Raw genomic sequence first — 17,918 nt, 5'->3', positions numbered from 1 at the left:
TAGTTGCATTACTGCCTCCTTCTGGATCTAATCATGTATTGCTGTCTGGTTCTCTTATATCCTTTTACTTATTCCACTTGCCCTCAAAAAATGAAATATCTCCTTCTTTCCCTCCACCGTGTCCCCACTCTCAAACAGATCTGTAAACCTTGCCTCCACTCCTAGTCTCTGTAATCCTGTAAACATTACTCTTCTTTCTTGCTCATACTTCCTGCATTCAATCAGGACATGCTCCACTGTTTCTAACTCCTGGCACTGATCGCAATAGCCAGTTGGATGTTTTCCTATAATAAATAGTGTGCTATTCAAGTTGCTGTGACCAGTTCTTAATCTACTCATGATTACTTGCTCTCTTCTATCGGTTCCACTGTTTCTTGCCATTCCTACTTTATTTTGTATTTTATATAAATGTCTTCCTTTTGTTGCACTATCCCAATGTTGTTGCCATTGTTTGATTACTCCCCTCCAAACTATGCTTTTCCCCTCTGATTTAGAAAGTTTAACATTAAGGTCCACATACTCTCTCCTGACCGCCGCCTTCGCCAACTTATCTGCTTTCTCATTTCCCTGGATTCCTGAGTGTGCTGGTACCCACATGAACTTTATGTTTTTCCCTTGATTAGTTATCCTTGAATTATTAAACAACAGTTCATATAATATGTCTTGGTGATTATTTCCTGATCCTGTTTTAATGCTTGACAATGCTGATACAGAGCCACTGCAGATGAGTATATTATTGGCCGTCACTCCTTCCACTCACTCTAATGCTAACAGAACTGCAATTAGCTCAACAGCATATACGCTCAAATAATCTGACGTTCTCTTACTGATTCCAGTCTGTTGACTGGGAATCACCACTGCAGCTCCTGTCACCTCTTGGATCCTTTGACCCATCTGTTAAAATCTGTAAATAATCATTGTAATTCCTGTCCCTATGCATGTAATATTCCTGAACTAAATCTGCTGTTTTATTTCTGTGCTTAATATTCAATAGTTCCATGTCCACACAAGCATTTTGCAACATCCAGACTGGTTTCACAGGCCACAACACAGTTGGACAAAATTTAGTTTCATGAACTTGCATTTGTTCTGCAACGTCCTTGCCTACCCATTCAAAGCTTGTTTTTTGTGCTTTTTCCCTCTCCCAACTAGCCTCCAATACCCTCTTAGTTGGATGACTTTGTGTGTGTCCCCTTAGATTTATCCAGTAATTGGCCACCAAATGTTTCCTACGAATACACAGCGGCATTTCTCCTGCCTCAACTTGCAGAGCACACAATGGCGCCGTTTTTACTGACCCTAAGCAAATCCTCAGAGCATGAGCCTGCACAACATCCAGGTCTGACAACACAGTCTTGGCTGCTGAGCCATACACCACACTACCATTATCTATTCTTGCCCGGATTGACCTAACACAATGACGCATGAGGGAACATATATAGCGGTTTGGCCAAACCAAATAACACACAAGAGGTAAACAAGATGGACACCAACTACAACTAAATACAAAGCAAAACTAACTAAACCCAAATCCCCCCATGACATGGCAGCACATGGTTTGGCCTAATGAGCTGGCTCCGGTATTTAAGAGTCCTCAGCCTTCAGCCACACCTTTTGCTTCACAAGGAAGGGACCTCCCCCAACAACCACAGTAAATCAAAGACAAAGAAAAATGATTAATATAACAGAAAATTGCCTGTGTAACCCTACAGTGTTAAAATGTGTGCACTTCATATAAAACAATGTAAGGTTAAATAAACAGATTCCAAATCAAACAAACTGTGTGATGTTAATTGTTAGGGTGTGGTTGACTGCAAATGAAATTAACCTGTGTAGGTAGTAAACTAATGAGGTGAGAGTGTGAATTGGAATAGTATTACCATGTGTGGCTGGGGCCATCACACTCCACTTTACAAACGTTTACCTGGAACCTGGTTATTTAATATTGTTTTTACATGTTATCTGCATGCTTTTTTTTTTTTGATTGGTTTCGATTTCTAACAACTCTTGTGCTTTGATAGGCCCTCCGCTTGAACCGTTTCCTGATGTCCCCCTGGACACGATAAATCTTGGTGAACTCAACATCACACCTAAGACAGTAAGAGAGGAAACAACAATTCCAGAGCCCATAATTGCCATGAAAACAGAATTTGAAAGTGACAGCCTACCAGAAGGTGAAAAAATGAAGAAAAAATGCATTAAAAAAGGTGAGGCTGTAATGTCCGTGTGGAGGTCAATACATTTGGAGGTCAATATGAAATAAATAATAAAAAATTAAAACAAATAGCCTAACTGGTTAAACAACATGTCCTAATATTCATTTTGTCCCAGTGTTGGAAGAGGATGACGAGAGGAGGGGTGAAAAGAAATGTTTAAAGAAGGAAGAAAAGCCACAACCCTTGGATGAAAGACGGAAGAACAACATAAAAAAAGAACAAGGTGAGAGAGCTCAAAATGAGAGAATTTGTAGGGAACATGGAGTAACACTGATCACATGTAGGCCTCCAGGGATTTTTCCTTTGGCTGATTTATGTCGTTGAAACATATACACTATATGACCAAAAGTATCTGGACACCCATTAGTCAGGGGCTGTTTTTCAGGGTTTGGTCTAGGCCCCTTAGTTCCAGTGAAGGCAAATCTTGCTACAGCATATAATGACATTCTAGACGTTTGTGGATGACCCTTTCCTGTTTCAGCATGACAATGCCCTGGGCACACAGCAAGGTCCATATATAACTGGTTTTGTCAGTAACGGTGTGGAAGAACTTGATTGGCCTGCACAGAGCCCTGACCTCAACCCCATCCAACACCTTTGGGGTCAATTGGAAAGCTAACTGTGGGCCAGGCCTAATGGCCCAATCAGTGCCCAACCTCACTAATGCTCTTCTGGCTGAATGGAAGCAGATCCCTGCAGTAATGCTCCAACATCTAGTATAAAGCCTTCCCAGAAGAGTGGAGGTTGTTATCGCAGGAAAGGGTGGACCAACTCCATATTAATGCCCATAATTGTGGATGGCAGGTGTCCACATACTTTTGGCTGCGAAGTGAATTAACATATATAGTACTGGCACAAATTATGAAACCACTGTGCTTAACAAAGAATTTCAGTACTCCTAAAACTTTTATCTGTGCCCTTCCTTCTGTTGTTGTTTCCCGGAGCCATTTTCATCTTTAAAAATATATTCAAAACAGTTATCTTCTTGACCACGAGTGGTAAGGAAATTATATGTCCATGAGTAATTTGAAAGAAACGTTTTCTTAGCATGAATATTATATTTTATGTAGAAATATACTAGACAATTAAATACATGTTCAAGCTGATTATAACATTTCCAGCAGTAAGATACATTAGACTCCTCAATTATGTAGATATGACCTAATACATATCGGAAACTGTAATGATTATTGCTTGTTTAACAGAAATGCAAACTATTTTTTGCGAATTGTTTTTTATTTTTGCTTTATGTTGATATTACATTTATTAAATATTAGAGTGGTGATGGGTCACGTGATGACAGCTTAGGAGATGGTTGATTCCACGGGAGCACCGTAAACACCCAACAAATATTTAACATTCTCACTTGAGATACGGCTCTTTTTTCTAATGTTAGCGCAGTAGTATGTCTCTTGACAAAACAACACCAAACAATGCAGTTGTCCAAGGGCAAAAAACAGAACAAACCGCGACAACAAGTCACCGACAGCACCCCTACATCTTTAACCCAACATGGCGGCGAGCATGAAGAAGATGATAGCGAGATGGAACTGGAACCTGGTATCGCTGAAGCACTTGAACTGATGACCAGTAAACTAATGACGGCCATTAACGACAAACTCGACCCTCTGGCTAAAACAGTCCTTTCTCTCACCAACGAACTGAAGAGGGCTAGCGACTGGATGAGGTAGAGGCCAGAACGCTACAGCTGGGAACTGCTAATGAACCTCAAGCTAATAAAATACTAGCCCTGGAGAGGAAAATTGAATCTCTCGCAGATCACGTAGACGAGCTTGAGAACAGAGGATGACGAAAGAACATTCGCATTTTTAACATGCCAGAGAACATGGAGGGGAGGAATGCTTTGGACTTTTTTGAGCATTGGCTTCCGAAGTTTCTCAACATGGACACCAAGGGAGGCCGTGTCAAGCTAGAAAGGGCACACCGCTCTCTAGCGCCCGAGCCCGGCTCTGACCAGCAGCCGCGTCCGGTTATCATTCGATTCCACGCATTTCCCGACAAGCAGAAGGTAATGGCAGCAGTAAGGTGAAAAGCAGGGAATGGCGACATCACCCTAGAGGGAATGAAAATGTCCTTTTATCACAACCTATCTGCTGCAGTGCTTCGGAAACAGAAGGAGTTTAATGAAGCTAAACAACGCCTTAGAGAAATCGGGGCAGAATATTCCATGCTTTTTCCTGCAAAGCTACAGGTGTCACTCAACGGCATGAAGAAAACTTTTCTCTCCTTGAATGAAGTTCTGTCTTTTGTGGCCAGCGCAGCAAGCCAGAGCTGATAAATACGCGGAGCACAAGAGAGAATAATCTGGACAGTGGGTAATTTATATTGGTGGCTATCGGTCCTTTTTATTGTACGGTTTAAACAATTATACTGGTGACTAATCTTTATTTAATATAGGCTATATGGTTTAAACGAAAGGCATGTTGCTAATTGATATCTCTGCCAATGCTTAGCCCACATCGGTCCAGTTGTCTAAATATAAGATTCCGTATCACATTTAATGTTTAACCTGAATTTAAACATTTTGTCTATCATGATTTTTTGCGGGTGTTTCAGTGGGTCCCCCTCAACCGAGTTGTGCCACTTGCTTTGTGGTCACGCCCCCCCCCCCCCCCCTCCCTTTACAAGTGCCTCACAGAATAGCAATCCCCGTAACCTGGGGAAGGACCCCACCCCTTACTTATTTCTTTTTACTGTTATGGTTTTGTGTTTTTGTTTGTATTTCATGCTCAGTACTGGCCTGCCAGGTGAAATATTTCATTATATCAATACAGCTGGTTATATTAGCTAAACAAAAAAAGCAATACAAAACAAGGTGCATCAAATCATATCTTTGTTTACCTTTATGGGGGATCAGTTCAGTTCATCATATCTACTGATAGGATGATGCCGACTAAATAACTTTGTTCATGGAATATAAGAGGTTTGCGAGGGAATGTAAAGCGGAGAAAGGCCTATGCTCTATTGAAGAGGGAGAGGGTGGATGTGGCCTTATTACAGGAGTCACACCTAGATGACAATGAGGTCTATCAGCAAACATATGGCTTAGCTATGCTCAGAAGTCCTCGATAATAATAGGATTTTCCAATAAATTTCGAAAAATCGTTGACAAGGTTTCCTTAGCAGCCTCTTTGTTTTACTGCTACCACGTGAATGCGTAATTGAATGCGATGATAAGAAAATTGTCCGGTACGCTGACCTATAAAACACTATTCCAAAAGCAAAATTAGACATGTTATACATCGTTAGAAAGCTTATACTCTCCCCTACTGAATAAATGAATTGTCAATCAAGCCAGACTGTACTAAAAAGGGCGACGACGCCGTAAACAACATGTGTGGTATTACACACAGCTATTTTGGAAGACATCACACATGCGCGTATATTTCCCAAACGGATTGTCCAAGACAATATATGACCACTCAGTCTCAAAAGGGACATCTCTGTGCGTAAAACCAACGGTAAGGTTGTATATTTATTCAATATTTAGTCCCAGATATTGACTGTAGAATGACATGGTATCATTTAAAAATATCTTTTCTCGTTTATTTCGTTATTCAGTGAGCAGCGTTTTCACTGCTGTATAGGCATATCTTAGGGCTAGTGTTGGGTTGATCGTGTTGCTATGACAGAGTACGATTTTTTGGTGGTGAAAGAATATTTTTACGAATGCCAAGATAGACAATATTGTCCATTATGTCAAGGGTGGGGGGTGATTTCTAGATGAGACTGCAGGGAGGGGGTCCGTGTTAAATGAATGACCAGAGCGAATATGGTGGCACTACGAAACTCCGTATTCGGCATAGTTGTCGTGTGTCGTCTACTAATGAAACTAAAACAACGCGTTTCTGTTTTTAACTCATACTTTGGATGCAGTAGCACCGAATGTCTGAGTTTAGTAATCTCGTGCCGACCACTAGGGGCTTTGTGCTAAGAGGTTAAGAGAGCACTGGGCTCATCATCAGATCCCCTATTATTATAGAGGAAGTGTGCCACACAGGCAGCCCTTGATGCCTTGCTAACCCAACAAGCCAAGAGTGCTATTCTCTTTTCAAAGCAAGGGTTATATGAATACGGTGATAAACCTAGTAAGTATTTGTCTCGCCTAACTAAAGTTAAGACAAATCCCCAAGTGATACCTTCAATTTTAGATGCAAACGGCATCCGACACTTTGATAACAAAAATATTAATAACACTTTCTGGCACTTTTATGTTCAGTTATACGAAGCTGACCAGTCACTGGGAACCTCAGAGAGGATGGAATCTTTTTTGGAGGGCTTAACCCTCCATACTATCTCTGAGTCTAAAAAATGCGAGTTAAATGCTCCCATCTCCAGGGAGGAGCACTTAAAAGCCTACAGTCAGGTAAAGCACCAGGTCCTGACAGCCTGAGTTGTGATTTTTATAAAGAGTTTCATTACCTACTTATAAACCCTTTCCTGGAGATGCTGGAACACTCCTTTATAGCTGGTAGCCTTCCTCACTCACTACGGGAAGCCGATATCACCGTAATTCTTAAAAAGGGAAAATGCCCCAAGGACTGTTCGGGATACAGGCCTATCGGTCTTCTAAACCAAGACATTGAACTATTATCTAAGATATTAGCACTACGATTGGAAAGGGTTTTGCCTTTTATCATTAGAGAAGACCAGACAGGCTTTATCCGGAGCAGGAACTCTAGCCACAATGTCAGAAGGCTCCTGAGTATTATTCATCTCTGCCAAACACAAGAAATTGATTGTATGGTCATCTCATTGGATGCAGAGAAGGCCTTCGACCGTGTCGAGTGGCCTTATATGTTCCGCATTCTGCATAAATTTAATCTGGGGGAAAATTTTATCAAATGGGTCAAACTTTTATATAATAAGCCCCTCGCATCAGTCATCACCAATGGTTATAGATCAGACAACTTCCCACTCCATTGTTCAACACGTCAAGGCTGCCCCCTTAGCCCCGCTCTTTTTGCCCTTGCAGTTGAACCTCTATCCGAGGCCATTAGGCAGGATCCAGCGATAAGGGGTATAAATGTAGGAGGAGCCCAACATAAAATTTCCCTTTATGCGGACAATGTTTTGTTATATATATCGGAGCCTGTGACTTCCATTCTGCGCCTTGTTGATATTATTAGTTTGTTCGGGTCCTTTTCTGGCTACAAAATCAATTTCTCCAAATCCCTAGCAATGCCAATGGGAAGCCTCAGAGATAGAACTAATTCCATAGTCTCTTTTCCATTTCGCTGGTCCATGGCAGGATTTACGTACCTGGGTATTCAAATCACCCCTATGTTTCATGACCTGTTTAAGACCAATTTCAACCCTCTTCTAGATACTATAAAGAAAGATCTACACTTCCCCTATCATTACTTGGCAGAGTCTCTATCATTAAAATGAATATCCTGCCAAGATTACTGTATCCCCTACAGATGATCCCTCTGCTTATATCAAACAAGGTGCAGAAGTTACTAAATGGTTGGTTAAGTGATTTTATCTGGAACAAAAGAAAGCCTAGGCTAAAAATGTCAAAACTACAGCTGCCTAGCTCAACGGGAGGTTCATCTCAATTAAGATTTATAGCAGAATGGGTTAAGGAGGATCCTACTTCTGTTTGGCTGGACCTGGAAATGTCACAAACCTCTGGTTCCTTGCTGGGCCTTTTGTCCTGCAAGGATTTGAAATCAGCTAGGAAACTCTATAACAACAACCCCATAATTTCTAATACCTTAAAGGCATGGTTTTTAACACAAAAACTGGAGGGCAGATCTAATTTAACCTCTCTACTGATTCCAATTCAAGGTAATCCTGGTTTTTCGCCAGGTATGATAGAGGGTGGGTATAGCACTTGGACATCCCAGGGGATAAAGAAAATATGTGATCTATTTGAGGGTGCATCCCTATTGTCGTTCGAACAACTCCAAAATGACTCCGGGGGCTATATTTTAATTAGATACTGTATAGAGATTAGATACTGTAAAGATTGTCAACACAGATTAAATGTAGTCTCTGTGCCAAAAACAAACTAGAATAAAGGCTTGGATAGAAGCTCCATCCAGCCATTATCCTCGACCACCAGTGTATAACCTTATTAATGTGGGCCTGAAATGAGAGATCCGAATCAAAAGTTACACCAAGATTTTTAGCAACTGCTTTGGTGGTGACAAAATTTTAGGAAAAATGTAGGAATTGATCTCTTAGAGATTTGGGACCTGCTACCAGCCTTTCAGTGTTATCAGACATTAGGAAATTCTGGATCATCCAAGCCTTTAGGCCTTTAATACAGGCCGCTAACTTGGTTAGTGGATCAACTTCGCCAGGTGTAAAAGATATATAAAGTTGCATATTATCTGGATAGCAGTGATAGTTAACACCATGTCTGCTTATGATATCCCTAAGCGGGACCATGTACAGAGGAAAGAGCAAAAGAACCCAGCACACATCCATGAGATACACTAAGGCTTACCCTGGAATACTCTTGCCTCTTTTCCACCAACGCGAACCTAGTTCTGGTTCTGGGCTGATGCTAGTGCCGGTTCGCAGTTGGTTCAACTTGCGATCCTTCTAAGAACCGGTTTGCTTTTCCACGGGTTAGAGAGCACGTCATTACGTCACCGTATACATCTGTATACGTCTACGATTTCCCAGCAACATTGTTACCTATTAAAATGTATGTCCTGTAAAAATACACATAATAAACTGTCTAAATGTAAAAAAAAAAAAAAAAAAAACTTCATACATATACATTTAGTTATATTATTACAGCCTTATTTAGGTCGCTCCAGTTTTTCACGATTCGGAATTTTCAGAATTCAACACAACATCAAAATAATTTGCCGTTTGAGGAATTATGCAGCGTTGGGAAAAATGCGGCATTTTGTTTCAGTTGTGTTGAATTCCGAAAATTCTGAATCGCGAGAAACTGGAGGGACCTCTTATTTACTATATCAACTTTAAGACAAGCAACACGCTCAGAATTATCTCATCGTGACCCATTAAATCCAATGGCACAGATGTTAGTTCATAATTTCAAACTGCTATTTTGCATCCTGTGACTTGGGTTACAACAGTGAATGTCAGATTCCTAGACGTACTGATAGCGACCACGTCGCAAGACAGGACACTTAAACTGTATGCTAGCAAATTTATGTAAAGTTCCATTCATTTATATGGGGAGGTCGATACACATCCCCTTAGCAACCAAAAGCTAAAGCGCTGGACCACCTCGGACTTATTTGCCGGCACAGAAAAAAATCGCGAAAGTACTGAAAAAATAATCACTGGAGGGTAACAAGGACATTTTTTCCTACATAACTAGGTACAGGTTGTTACCGATATTTCGCCTATTTCATATATAGTTGCAAATCAGTTTACGTTTGCCTGACTGTCGAACGAATGTGGTCTCACTCTACCTGGTGGTCAGAAAGTTTTAGTTGGTCTTGGTTGATCACGATAATCCCGCCCCCAGCCCCTGACGTAAGAGGTTCTTGGTTCTAGACCAGCTAAGAGTTGGTGCCGCTTTGGAACCAGTTTTCCCGGCCGAGAGCCGGTTCTTTTGCTGTCGAAAACGGAAGAACTGGTTCACGATTAGGCACAGGCTCCGAACCGGCCCTCGAAATGCCTTGGTGGAAAAGGGGCGTCAGAGGACATGCTGTTCAGCGTAATCTTTCAGCAAGATAAGCTTTACACCACATTACCCAGTGATACCAACTGATTTTCTTGCCTTCAAAGGAAAGTATGATGTATGATATCAAAGGGAGAACTTCTGTCAAGCAGGATGAGAACAGAGATACAGCCACAATCAAGGGAGAGAAACAGATCATTCAATACGCGGGCAAGGGCTGTCTCAGTACTATGATGCTTCCTACTAACCAGACTGAAACCGCTCATACACATTGTTATCCTGTGAGAAAGAAGAAAGCTGTTGTGCTACACTTTTCTCAAGGATCTTTGATAGAAATGGGAGGTTTAAAATGTGCCTATATTTAGCCTGGTCTGAGTTGTTCACAAGAGCTGCCTTAGTGGTAAGGGATCTTACTGTATATTTAGAAGTCCAAATTTCAGAATATCATTATTGCTTGAATAAATAGCAGTTTTTTTTTTCTTTTTCAATAAAAGGTGCTGGATTCCTCACCATTCATGGTATGCAGAAGAATATCTTTAGACTAATTTGAGATCGCTTAGCAGTGCTTCTGTATAAAATGTTTCAGAACTGCCTGGATCCAAAAATGCATGTTTACAATGTTTTATTACTTTTCTTTGATTTCACTTTGACAGGAACAATAGCCATTGTGACTCCTAGCTTCAACATCCATGTTAATAAGTCCACTGGTTATTTTCTGTTGTATGCCATCTGTGCTGTTTCCTGCATTTGTATCTGGCTTGACAATGTATAACATGGTAGGGTGCTTGAGGGAACATTCATGACAGCTGAATTTTCTCAGGTGCTGGAGCCTATACCAGCGTGCATTGGGCAGGAGGCAGGAATACACCCTGGACAGGCCGTCAATCTATTGTAGGGCACACACACAGTTCACTCAACATTCACTCACGCTCTCATACCTACAGTTGAGGCCAAAAGTTTACATACATCTAGGCAACAGATGTTCAAACTCATTTTCACAGCTCTGCACATTTCATGTTACCATACATTTATTTTGGCAAGTCAATTAGGGAATCTACTTTGTTCACATCAGAGGTCATTTTAAAATAATCAATTAGAGGCAGAATTATTTCAGTTTTAATTCACTATATCAGAATTCCAGTCAGTCGAAAGTTTACAAACATCTGGAAGATTCCATAAATTGATGTAATGACTTTTTATAAGCTTCTGATTGGCCAGTTGCCATAATTAGGAGTTAATTGGGACCTGTAGCTGTATTTAAGGACCTACCTTTATAGCCAATGCCTTTTTGCCCTTGATACCATGGGAAAATCCAAGCAACTCAGCCAAGACCTGAGAAAAAAAAATTGTACACCTCCACAAGTCTGGTTCCTCCTTAGGAGCAATTTCCAAACAATTGAAGGTACCACAAGCATCTGTACAAACAATTGTATGCAAGTATAAAAATCTGCATCGTTCAGGAAGGAGGCACAAATGTTTGGCCTACATACAACAAAGTGAAAGTATTGGAGTGGTCATCACAAAGCCCTGACCTGAATCCCATAGAATATTTGTGGATTGAACTGAAAAAACGTGTCCGTGCAAGGAGGCCCACAAACCTGAATGAATTACACCAGTTCTTTCTGGAGGAATATGCAAAAATTCAGGCAAAGTATTGTGAGAAGCTTGTGGAAGGCTACCCCAAGCGTTTGATTCAAGTTAAGCAATTAAAAGGCAATGCCACCAAATACTAACAAAGTGTATATAAACTTTTGACCCACTGAAAATCTGATCTAGTACACAAAAGCTGAAATAAATCTGTCTCTTAGCTATTATTTTGAAATGAGCTCTTATGGAAATAAAGTAGATACCCTAATTGACTTAACACGGGAAATGTATGGTAACATGAAATGTGTGAAGTTGTGAAAAATTGAGTTTGAATGTCTTTAGCCTAGGTTTATGTAAAATTTTGGCCTCAACTGTATGGACAATTTAGAGTCTATAATTAGTTTACCTGCATGTATATGGACTGTGGGAGGAAACCGGAGTACCTTCAGGAAACCCATGCAAACACGGGGAGAACATGCTGTAGGCTCTTTTTGGTACTTCCAATCAAGCTGTAACCTGCCATTCCTGTTTTTGAGGTGAACCAGTTTGCATCTTGCAGTGTAGCTTCTGTTCCTCTGTCCATGAAATCTTCTGCAGACAGTAGTCATTGCTACACTCAGTAGAGTGTTTCTGATCTATTGGACAGATGTTTGGGGTTTTTTCTTCATTATGGTGAAACATTTTCATTCATTAACTGTAGAGGTCTTTGTGATTAATGAGCTCGTTAGTGCTCTCGTTGTTCTTAATGACGTTCCAAGCAGTTGATTTTGGTAAGCCTTTGGTTTGGCCTATATATCTGACCATTTTTTCTTAGTTCTCAGCCACATAGTAGCTTTCTTGACTTTCATTGGCACAGCTCTGGTCCTCATGTTGACAAACACCAGTAACAGAATCCAGGGAATCCAAAACCTAGAATTCTGAACTCTGAAAGCAAGTAAACATACCTGTACACCTTCACACCTGTGAAGCCATTTTATCCCCCAAATTATGGTGCCCTGATATGGGAAGCTATGTATAGAGTGCTGTAATTCTCTGGTGAAACAAAAATGTATAAAAATATTCTTTAATAAAAGCGGACAACCTGCACTTTAACCACATGTGAATTGCCTGACTAAGAATCTAAAATTGCAGAGTAAAGAGCCAAATCAAGAAAAAAATGGGTCTGACCAAAACATTATGGAGCTCATTGTACAAGGTGAAGTCACCCAAGCCTGTTTTGTGTCCATATGTTGTGTGTGTGTGTAGCTTTCAGATTCCCGTTCACGACTGAACGGGAATCTGAAAGCTATCCACACGGGGTGGAGTAACCACAAGGTCTCGAAAGACTAGAGGAAGGGGACGAAGTAAACAAACAAAAATAAATACTCCTAAGGGAGAATATCCCAGGTATATAGGACTACGAAGACTACCCGTGAAAGGGTGAAACGAATTTAGTGATAATCTCGACGATTTTCATTAAAATAAATGTCTGTTATGTCAAGTTATGGAACCCTAAAAAGTTTTTATGTAACATGAGAGGTCATATTATTTGTTGATGTAGATTTCGTATTACATTTGATGATAATGTAACGTTACTAAATTACATAGCTATTTGCACAGCTAACGCTAGCTACCGGACCATGTCAAGAAAGACAACATTAGTTTAGACAACGTTGCGCACAGTAGCCATCTCTCATATCAGGTAACGTTGCGTTAGCTAGCTAGCTAATGTAACACAATCTAATGTCAGCTAACAATTATAAAAAACATTAGCTAACGCTACCGATCGGTACCGACCTCGCAAACCGTCTCTCGAATGCAATGCTACCTTGTGCAACGTTGCAGTGTAGCTAACTAAAGAAGGCCAGTTCAGATCAATGATTCGCAACGAGACTGGATGCAACTTACAAAATTCTAAGACGTCTGATTGTAAACGTTTTAAAACTGCACTTGGCGATTTGACAAGGTGGGTCTTTTGAGACCCCAGGCAGCAGCTTCAGACGCTCTGCAACTAACCAGTTCACACCGCTGCAATTTTCTTGACAACATTCTGAAACCGTTTAGTCTCGTTGCGAATCATTGATCTGAATTGGCCTTAACGTTAGTTATTTACATTGCCATCAAGTTCATAATGATCGGAATAAAGCCGGGGTATAGGTGGAGCAGAGCCGGGTCTGATTTCTGTGTAAAGATGTCAAGCCGGAGAAAACTAAAAAGAATACGGCAGTATGGATTAGCATTGTTATTTTTTATTTTTAGTTTTATTCTTCTTGTTCTGATTGCTAATTTAACACCCAGCTCAGCTTTATTCTCGAACAGTTTAGCTAGCAAAACCAGAAACACCAGGGGTAACATTTTGTAAGGCAGTTGTTTCAAAAAATATTACACAACAGTCATTCACGAAAACTACTGTTTATTGTGCACGAAATACATAATTGCACGAGCCACAGCGAATCCCGCGAATTCTTCTCTGCAGTGTAAAGATGTTCATACCGGGCAAAAGATGGATAAAGAACATGTGGAAATTGATCATCACTAATTCTACCCCAGATCTGCTACAGCATTTTAACCCAGCTCGGCAGTGTAAAGACAGTTTAAGTTAGCCTAATGTTATGATGAATGAATGAGTATGTACATAACATTACTTTTAACAACCATTTTTTATTCAGTAAATAATGAGTGTTATAGTTGGCGTGGCCCAGGTGCCAACTGACTGACGGCACACAGGCGACACTGGTTGGATCTATGGGAAGTGAGATCCAAAAACACACCTGCAATTACCGCTTCTCGCCATTGGTATCGCCAAAGAGAACGAAACGGAAATCTTCGAGTTTGAATACTCATTGTCCTTAAAGTTACAAACTAGACAGAACAGAATAATATACTCCTCTGGGCGGTAAGTCCTGCCGTTAAATACTAACAAAAAACTACCCAGCGAAAAGGGCTAAACCAAACAGAAAAAATGAGTATAATAAAGCTGTCTCATAAAAAGAACTGAGAGTGTAAAGGTGAAAACTAAAGAAACCAGCCCTCGAAACGAGGATTGATAGAAAATCACCCAAAATGTAACGCCGAGTAAGAGGTTATTGTGCAATGTTAGCAAATAATCCCTTAAGTCTCAGCATTCCGTACAACAAAGATCTCTTCAAAATAAGAAGAGAGACTATCACAGCACTGAAACGTTACAAACACACTTACAGAATACCGGCTTACGTGTAACCAAAGTTGTTACACAAAAACACTGACTGTAGGCCAGCAAGAGCTTAAATAGGGACTACAGCAGGTGAACCCAATTAGCCCAAACAGGGGAGCTACAGCAGGTGAACCCAATTAGCCCATTCAGGGGGAAAAAGTGACAAGGATGCCCTCCAGTGGCCAAAGATAGCCACTACTACCCAGAACCATGACATGCGTTACAAAATCAGGAATAACTGTCGTTATAACATTATATAACCATGAGTTTTAAAGCTCACAAACAATATTGCGTGACCAGACGGATAGAAAATTTCACTATAAAAAGCACAATGAATGCAAATGAACACATTCGGCCCAAATAGAGGCAGATGCCAGTTAGGAGGTTAAACAAATAGGTAATTAGCCCTGAATCGTCAATTGCCCTACTGGGCAAGTGGCCAGGTATTTATTTGGCATCTGGTTTTACTTACCCCAAATGAGGAGATGGATAAATAGAAACTGGTGATCAAGAATATGACCATAAACAAATAACCTAATATTTAAGCAAACTATCCTTCTTGCAAATGTTTTCTTAAAAGTGAATACACTTATTAAAAGCCATGCCATCTGTGGTGTTTGATTGGAGTTAATTGATGTAATCAGTATGTGTAGATTCCAACCCCCCGCCCCCCCCCCTTTTTTTTTAATTTTTTACAATATTCCAAGAATAACCTATTTCAGTTTTAATTGTTTTTTTTTAAATTGTGGTAATTGACTAATTAAACAAATATAAATGATTACTTCCAATGCAGTACAGTGTTGTCCATTGTGTGTGCCCATATAATCAGACTATAAACTATTAATTTTCTTAATTTCTAAGAACACCTAATTTCTTCCACAGCTGGTTGCAATAACTGTATGACTACTGCCTTTTTTGCCACAGCAAGGTGCCAAGCTGACACCGATGGTGCTGAAGAGAATGAAGAGCAAAACACAAACATAAAAACTCAGAAAAAGACCAAAAAGCGACAAAAGAATGAAAATCTGGCACTTCTCAACAGCAATTGTCGGAATTCTTGCTCTGACAGTGTCTCCATTAGAACGGTAAACACAGAACACTCGTACATTTTAAGTGGTTACTGTGAATATATTTCTTGAATCTGTTAATAGTAAGAACTAAACATTTGGAATCATCTCACTTGAAACTGGTGCTCAGAGATCTTGAATGCAAGAACTATAATACTTACAATTCAAAAATAACTTCTCTAAAAACTTCGGTTCAAACTGTCAGTTTGTACTCATACCCTCTCTGTCTGTTGAAGTGTCAGTCCTCTCCCCTGTCCGTTGAAGATCTGGAACAGTTTTCCCTACGCCCTGCTCCCAGAGACTTAACAATTCAATGCAGAATAACCCGGGATAGGAGAGGCATGGAAAAAGGAATGTATCCCACTTACTACCTCCACATGGAGAAAGAGGATGGAAAGAAGGTAAGAGAAAGTGCTTGCATACAGTTAAATACTACTTAAAGAATGCTGAAATTAATTTTTACTAGGACCAACATTTCATAATATTGTCATTGGAGATCACTTTTATACAAAAAAACTGGCAATATTACTTTATAGGAGGAACAAAAGTGGTTCTCAGTTTGAAAAAGATTTGGGGTAATGGTTGATCAAAGTTTTTCATGTTCTAGGCACTGTGCAGCAGCAGCAAAAAAGGCCAAAAGGATGCTGGGATATATAGCCAAAAGTATTGAGTATATATCCAAGGAAGTTATATTTATCTTACCCAATACATTTGTTAGACCACACTTTGACTGTTGTCTGCAGTTCTGGGGACTGTACTACAAATACCAGCTTCCACCAGTGGAGCTGCTCAGTGGCCAACAATAGAGGATTGCGGTTGTACTGGGTAGCTCCCAGGTGTGAATGTGTATGAGTGTGAAGCAGGGCGTTGCTGCAAAAGAGCATCCGTGAACCTACCCTGGGTAAATAAAGGTTAAATAAAATTTTAAAAGTAAGGAGCGTTGAACTTTCTGCAATGTAATCACAATGGGAGTTCCACACTCAAACATAAAACAAAATTGGCATCTGGGCTCAATTTAACAGGTAATTTAACAAAGGAAATATACATAATTAAATTGTTTATTAAATTGTTTCAAAAGTGCACTGACAGTTAGAAATTATGTGAACTTTACTCTGTTTACGAGCATTTGTGCCTGCACTTAACGCTTCACCAAAATCAGTGGGGTCATTATAAAAAATCTAACCACATTGAAGGCATTATTACTAATTTCACAACAAGAAAAACTCAGTGTGTATGATTTCAAATGTTAATTGATTATTATTTATTGATACGTTCGTATATTTAGGTATTACAGCTGCCAGCATCCCGAGGTACTTCTACAGGCATTTCAGAAGCAATATGGCACCAAAACAAAACCAGTGCTCACTATCTTATTCAAATTAGCCCAGAAGGTATTTTGTTTTGCTGAAATGAAATGCTATTCAAATTGTAGCCAATCCCTGTGTTGACATCATTCTGATTGTTCAATTCCATTTCGTCCATATTATGCTTTGGAAGAGGCCCTATAAACCGTTTTCTGGCAAGTCTGGACAGCTAAACCTCGATTGAACAATGATGTTTTTATAATTATGTATTTCTTCATCAAAATCTTATCCACATTGTGCTATAATGCATTTGAGTTTTACGAATGGGTGTTTTTTGTAATTACGTTCAAAAGGAGACATGCACAACCCTCTGGATTCCAAATCCCCAGCAGCTCGAATAGCCATAGCCAATAGGCTATGACCTGTTGCCAATATACTTGTTTTCTGGTGGCTAAGTAACCGGGAAAACTTGTTTGAACAACAAGATGCTTACATATATATATCTTTGCCAAGGTTTTATCTACAGTGTGGTATAAAGCATTTGAATTTTACGAATGGGTGTTTTTTGTAATTACGGTGAAAAGGAGACATGCCGACTCTCTGCGAATTTTGCAAGTGCCTATGGCACCCCCAGGACGCTGGCAGCTGTAACACCTAAATATACAAACGTATCAATAACTAATAACCAATTAACATTTTAAACATTTCACAGTGAGTTTTCTTGGGGCAAAATGAGTAATGCCTCCAATATGGTTAGATTTTTTATAATGACCTGGCCCACTCATTTTGTTGAAGCGTTAAGTGTAGGCACAAATGCTCATAAACAGAGTCAAGTTTGCATACTAATTCCTGATTTCTAAAGTAAAAAAGTAAAATTGCTGTACTTTTTAAATGATTTAATTGCTCAATATACTCCGATATTTCCTTGTTAAATGA

At 39.9% G+C, this 17,918-nt stretch overlaps 1 protein-coding gene across 3 annotated transcripts in view; it reads left to right on the top strand.

Annotated features, from left to right (window-relative positions):
• The window catches only part of si:dkey-220f10.4 (tubby protein homolog), a 54,599-nt gene that overhangs the window by 15,637 nt on the left and 21,044 nt on the right, over nucleotides 1-17,918 (top strand). For 2 of the 3 annotated variants that reach the window (XM_064321481.1, XM_064321484.1), the window contains exons 3-6: nucleotides 2,022-2,207; nucleotides 2,332-2,439; nucleotides 15,536-15,696; nucleotides 15,915-16,079. In XM_064321481.1, the coding sequence (XP_064177551.1) occupies nucleotides 2,022-2,207; nucleotides 2,332-2,439; nucleotides 15,536-15,696; nucleotides 15,915-16,079 (620 nt within the window). Of the gene's footprint in view, nucleotides 1-1,082; nucleotides 1,652-2,021; nucleotides 2,208-2,331; nucleotides 2,440-15,535; nucleotides 15,697-15,914; nucleotides 16,080-17,918 lie in introns of those variants that run through there. The other variant, XM_064321482.1, reaches the window with a different exon arrangement.

The sequence above is a fragment of the Anguilla rostrata genome, chromosome 2, assembly GCF_018555375.3.
Source record: "Anguilla rostrata isolate EN2019 chromosome 2, ASM1855537v3, whole genome shotgun sequence".
NCBI lineage: Eukaryota > Metazoa > Chordata > Actinopteri > Anguilliformes > Anguillidae > Anguilla > Anguilla rostrata.
This window is presented reverse-complemented; position numbering and strand designations above follow the sequence as displayed.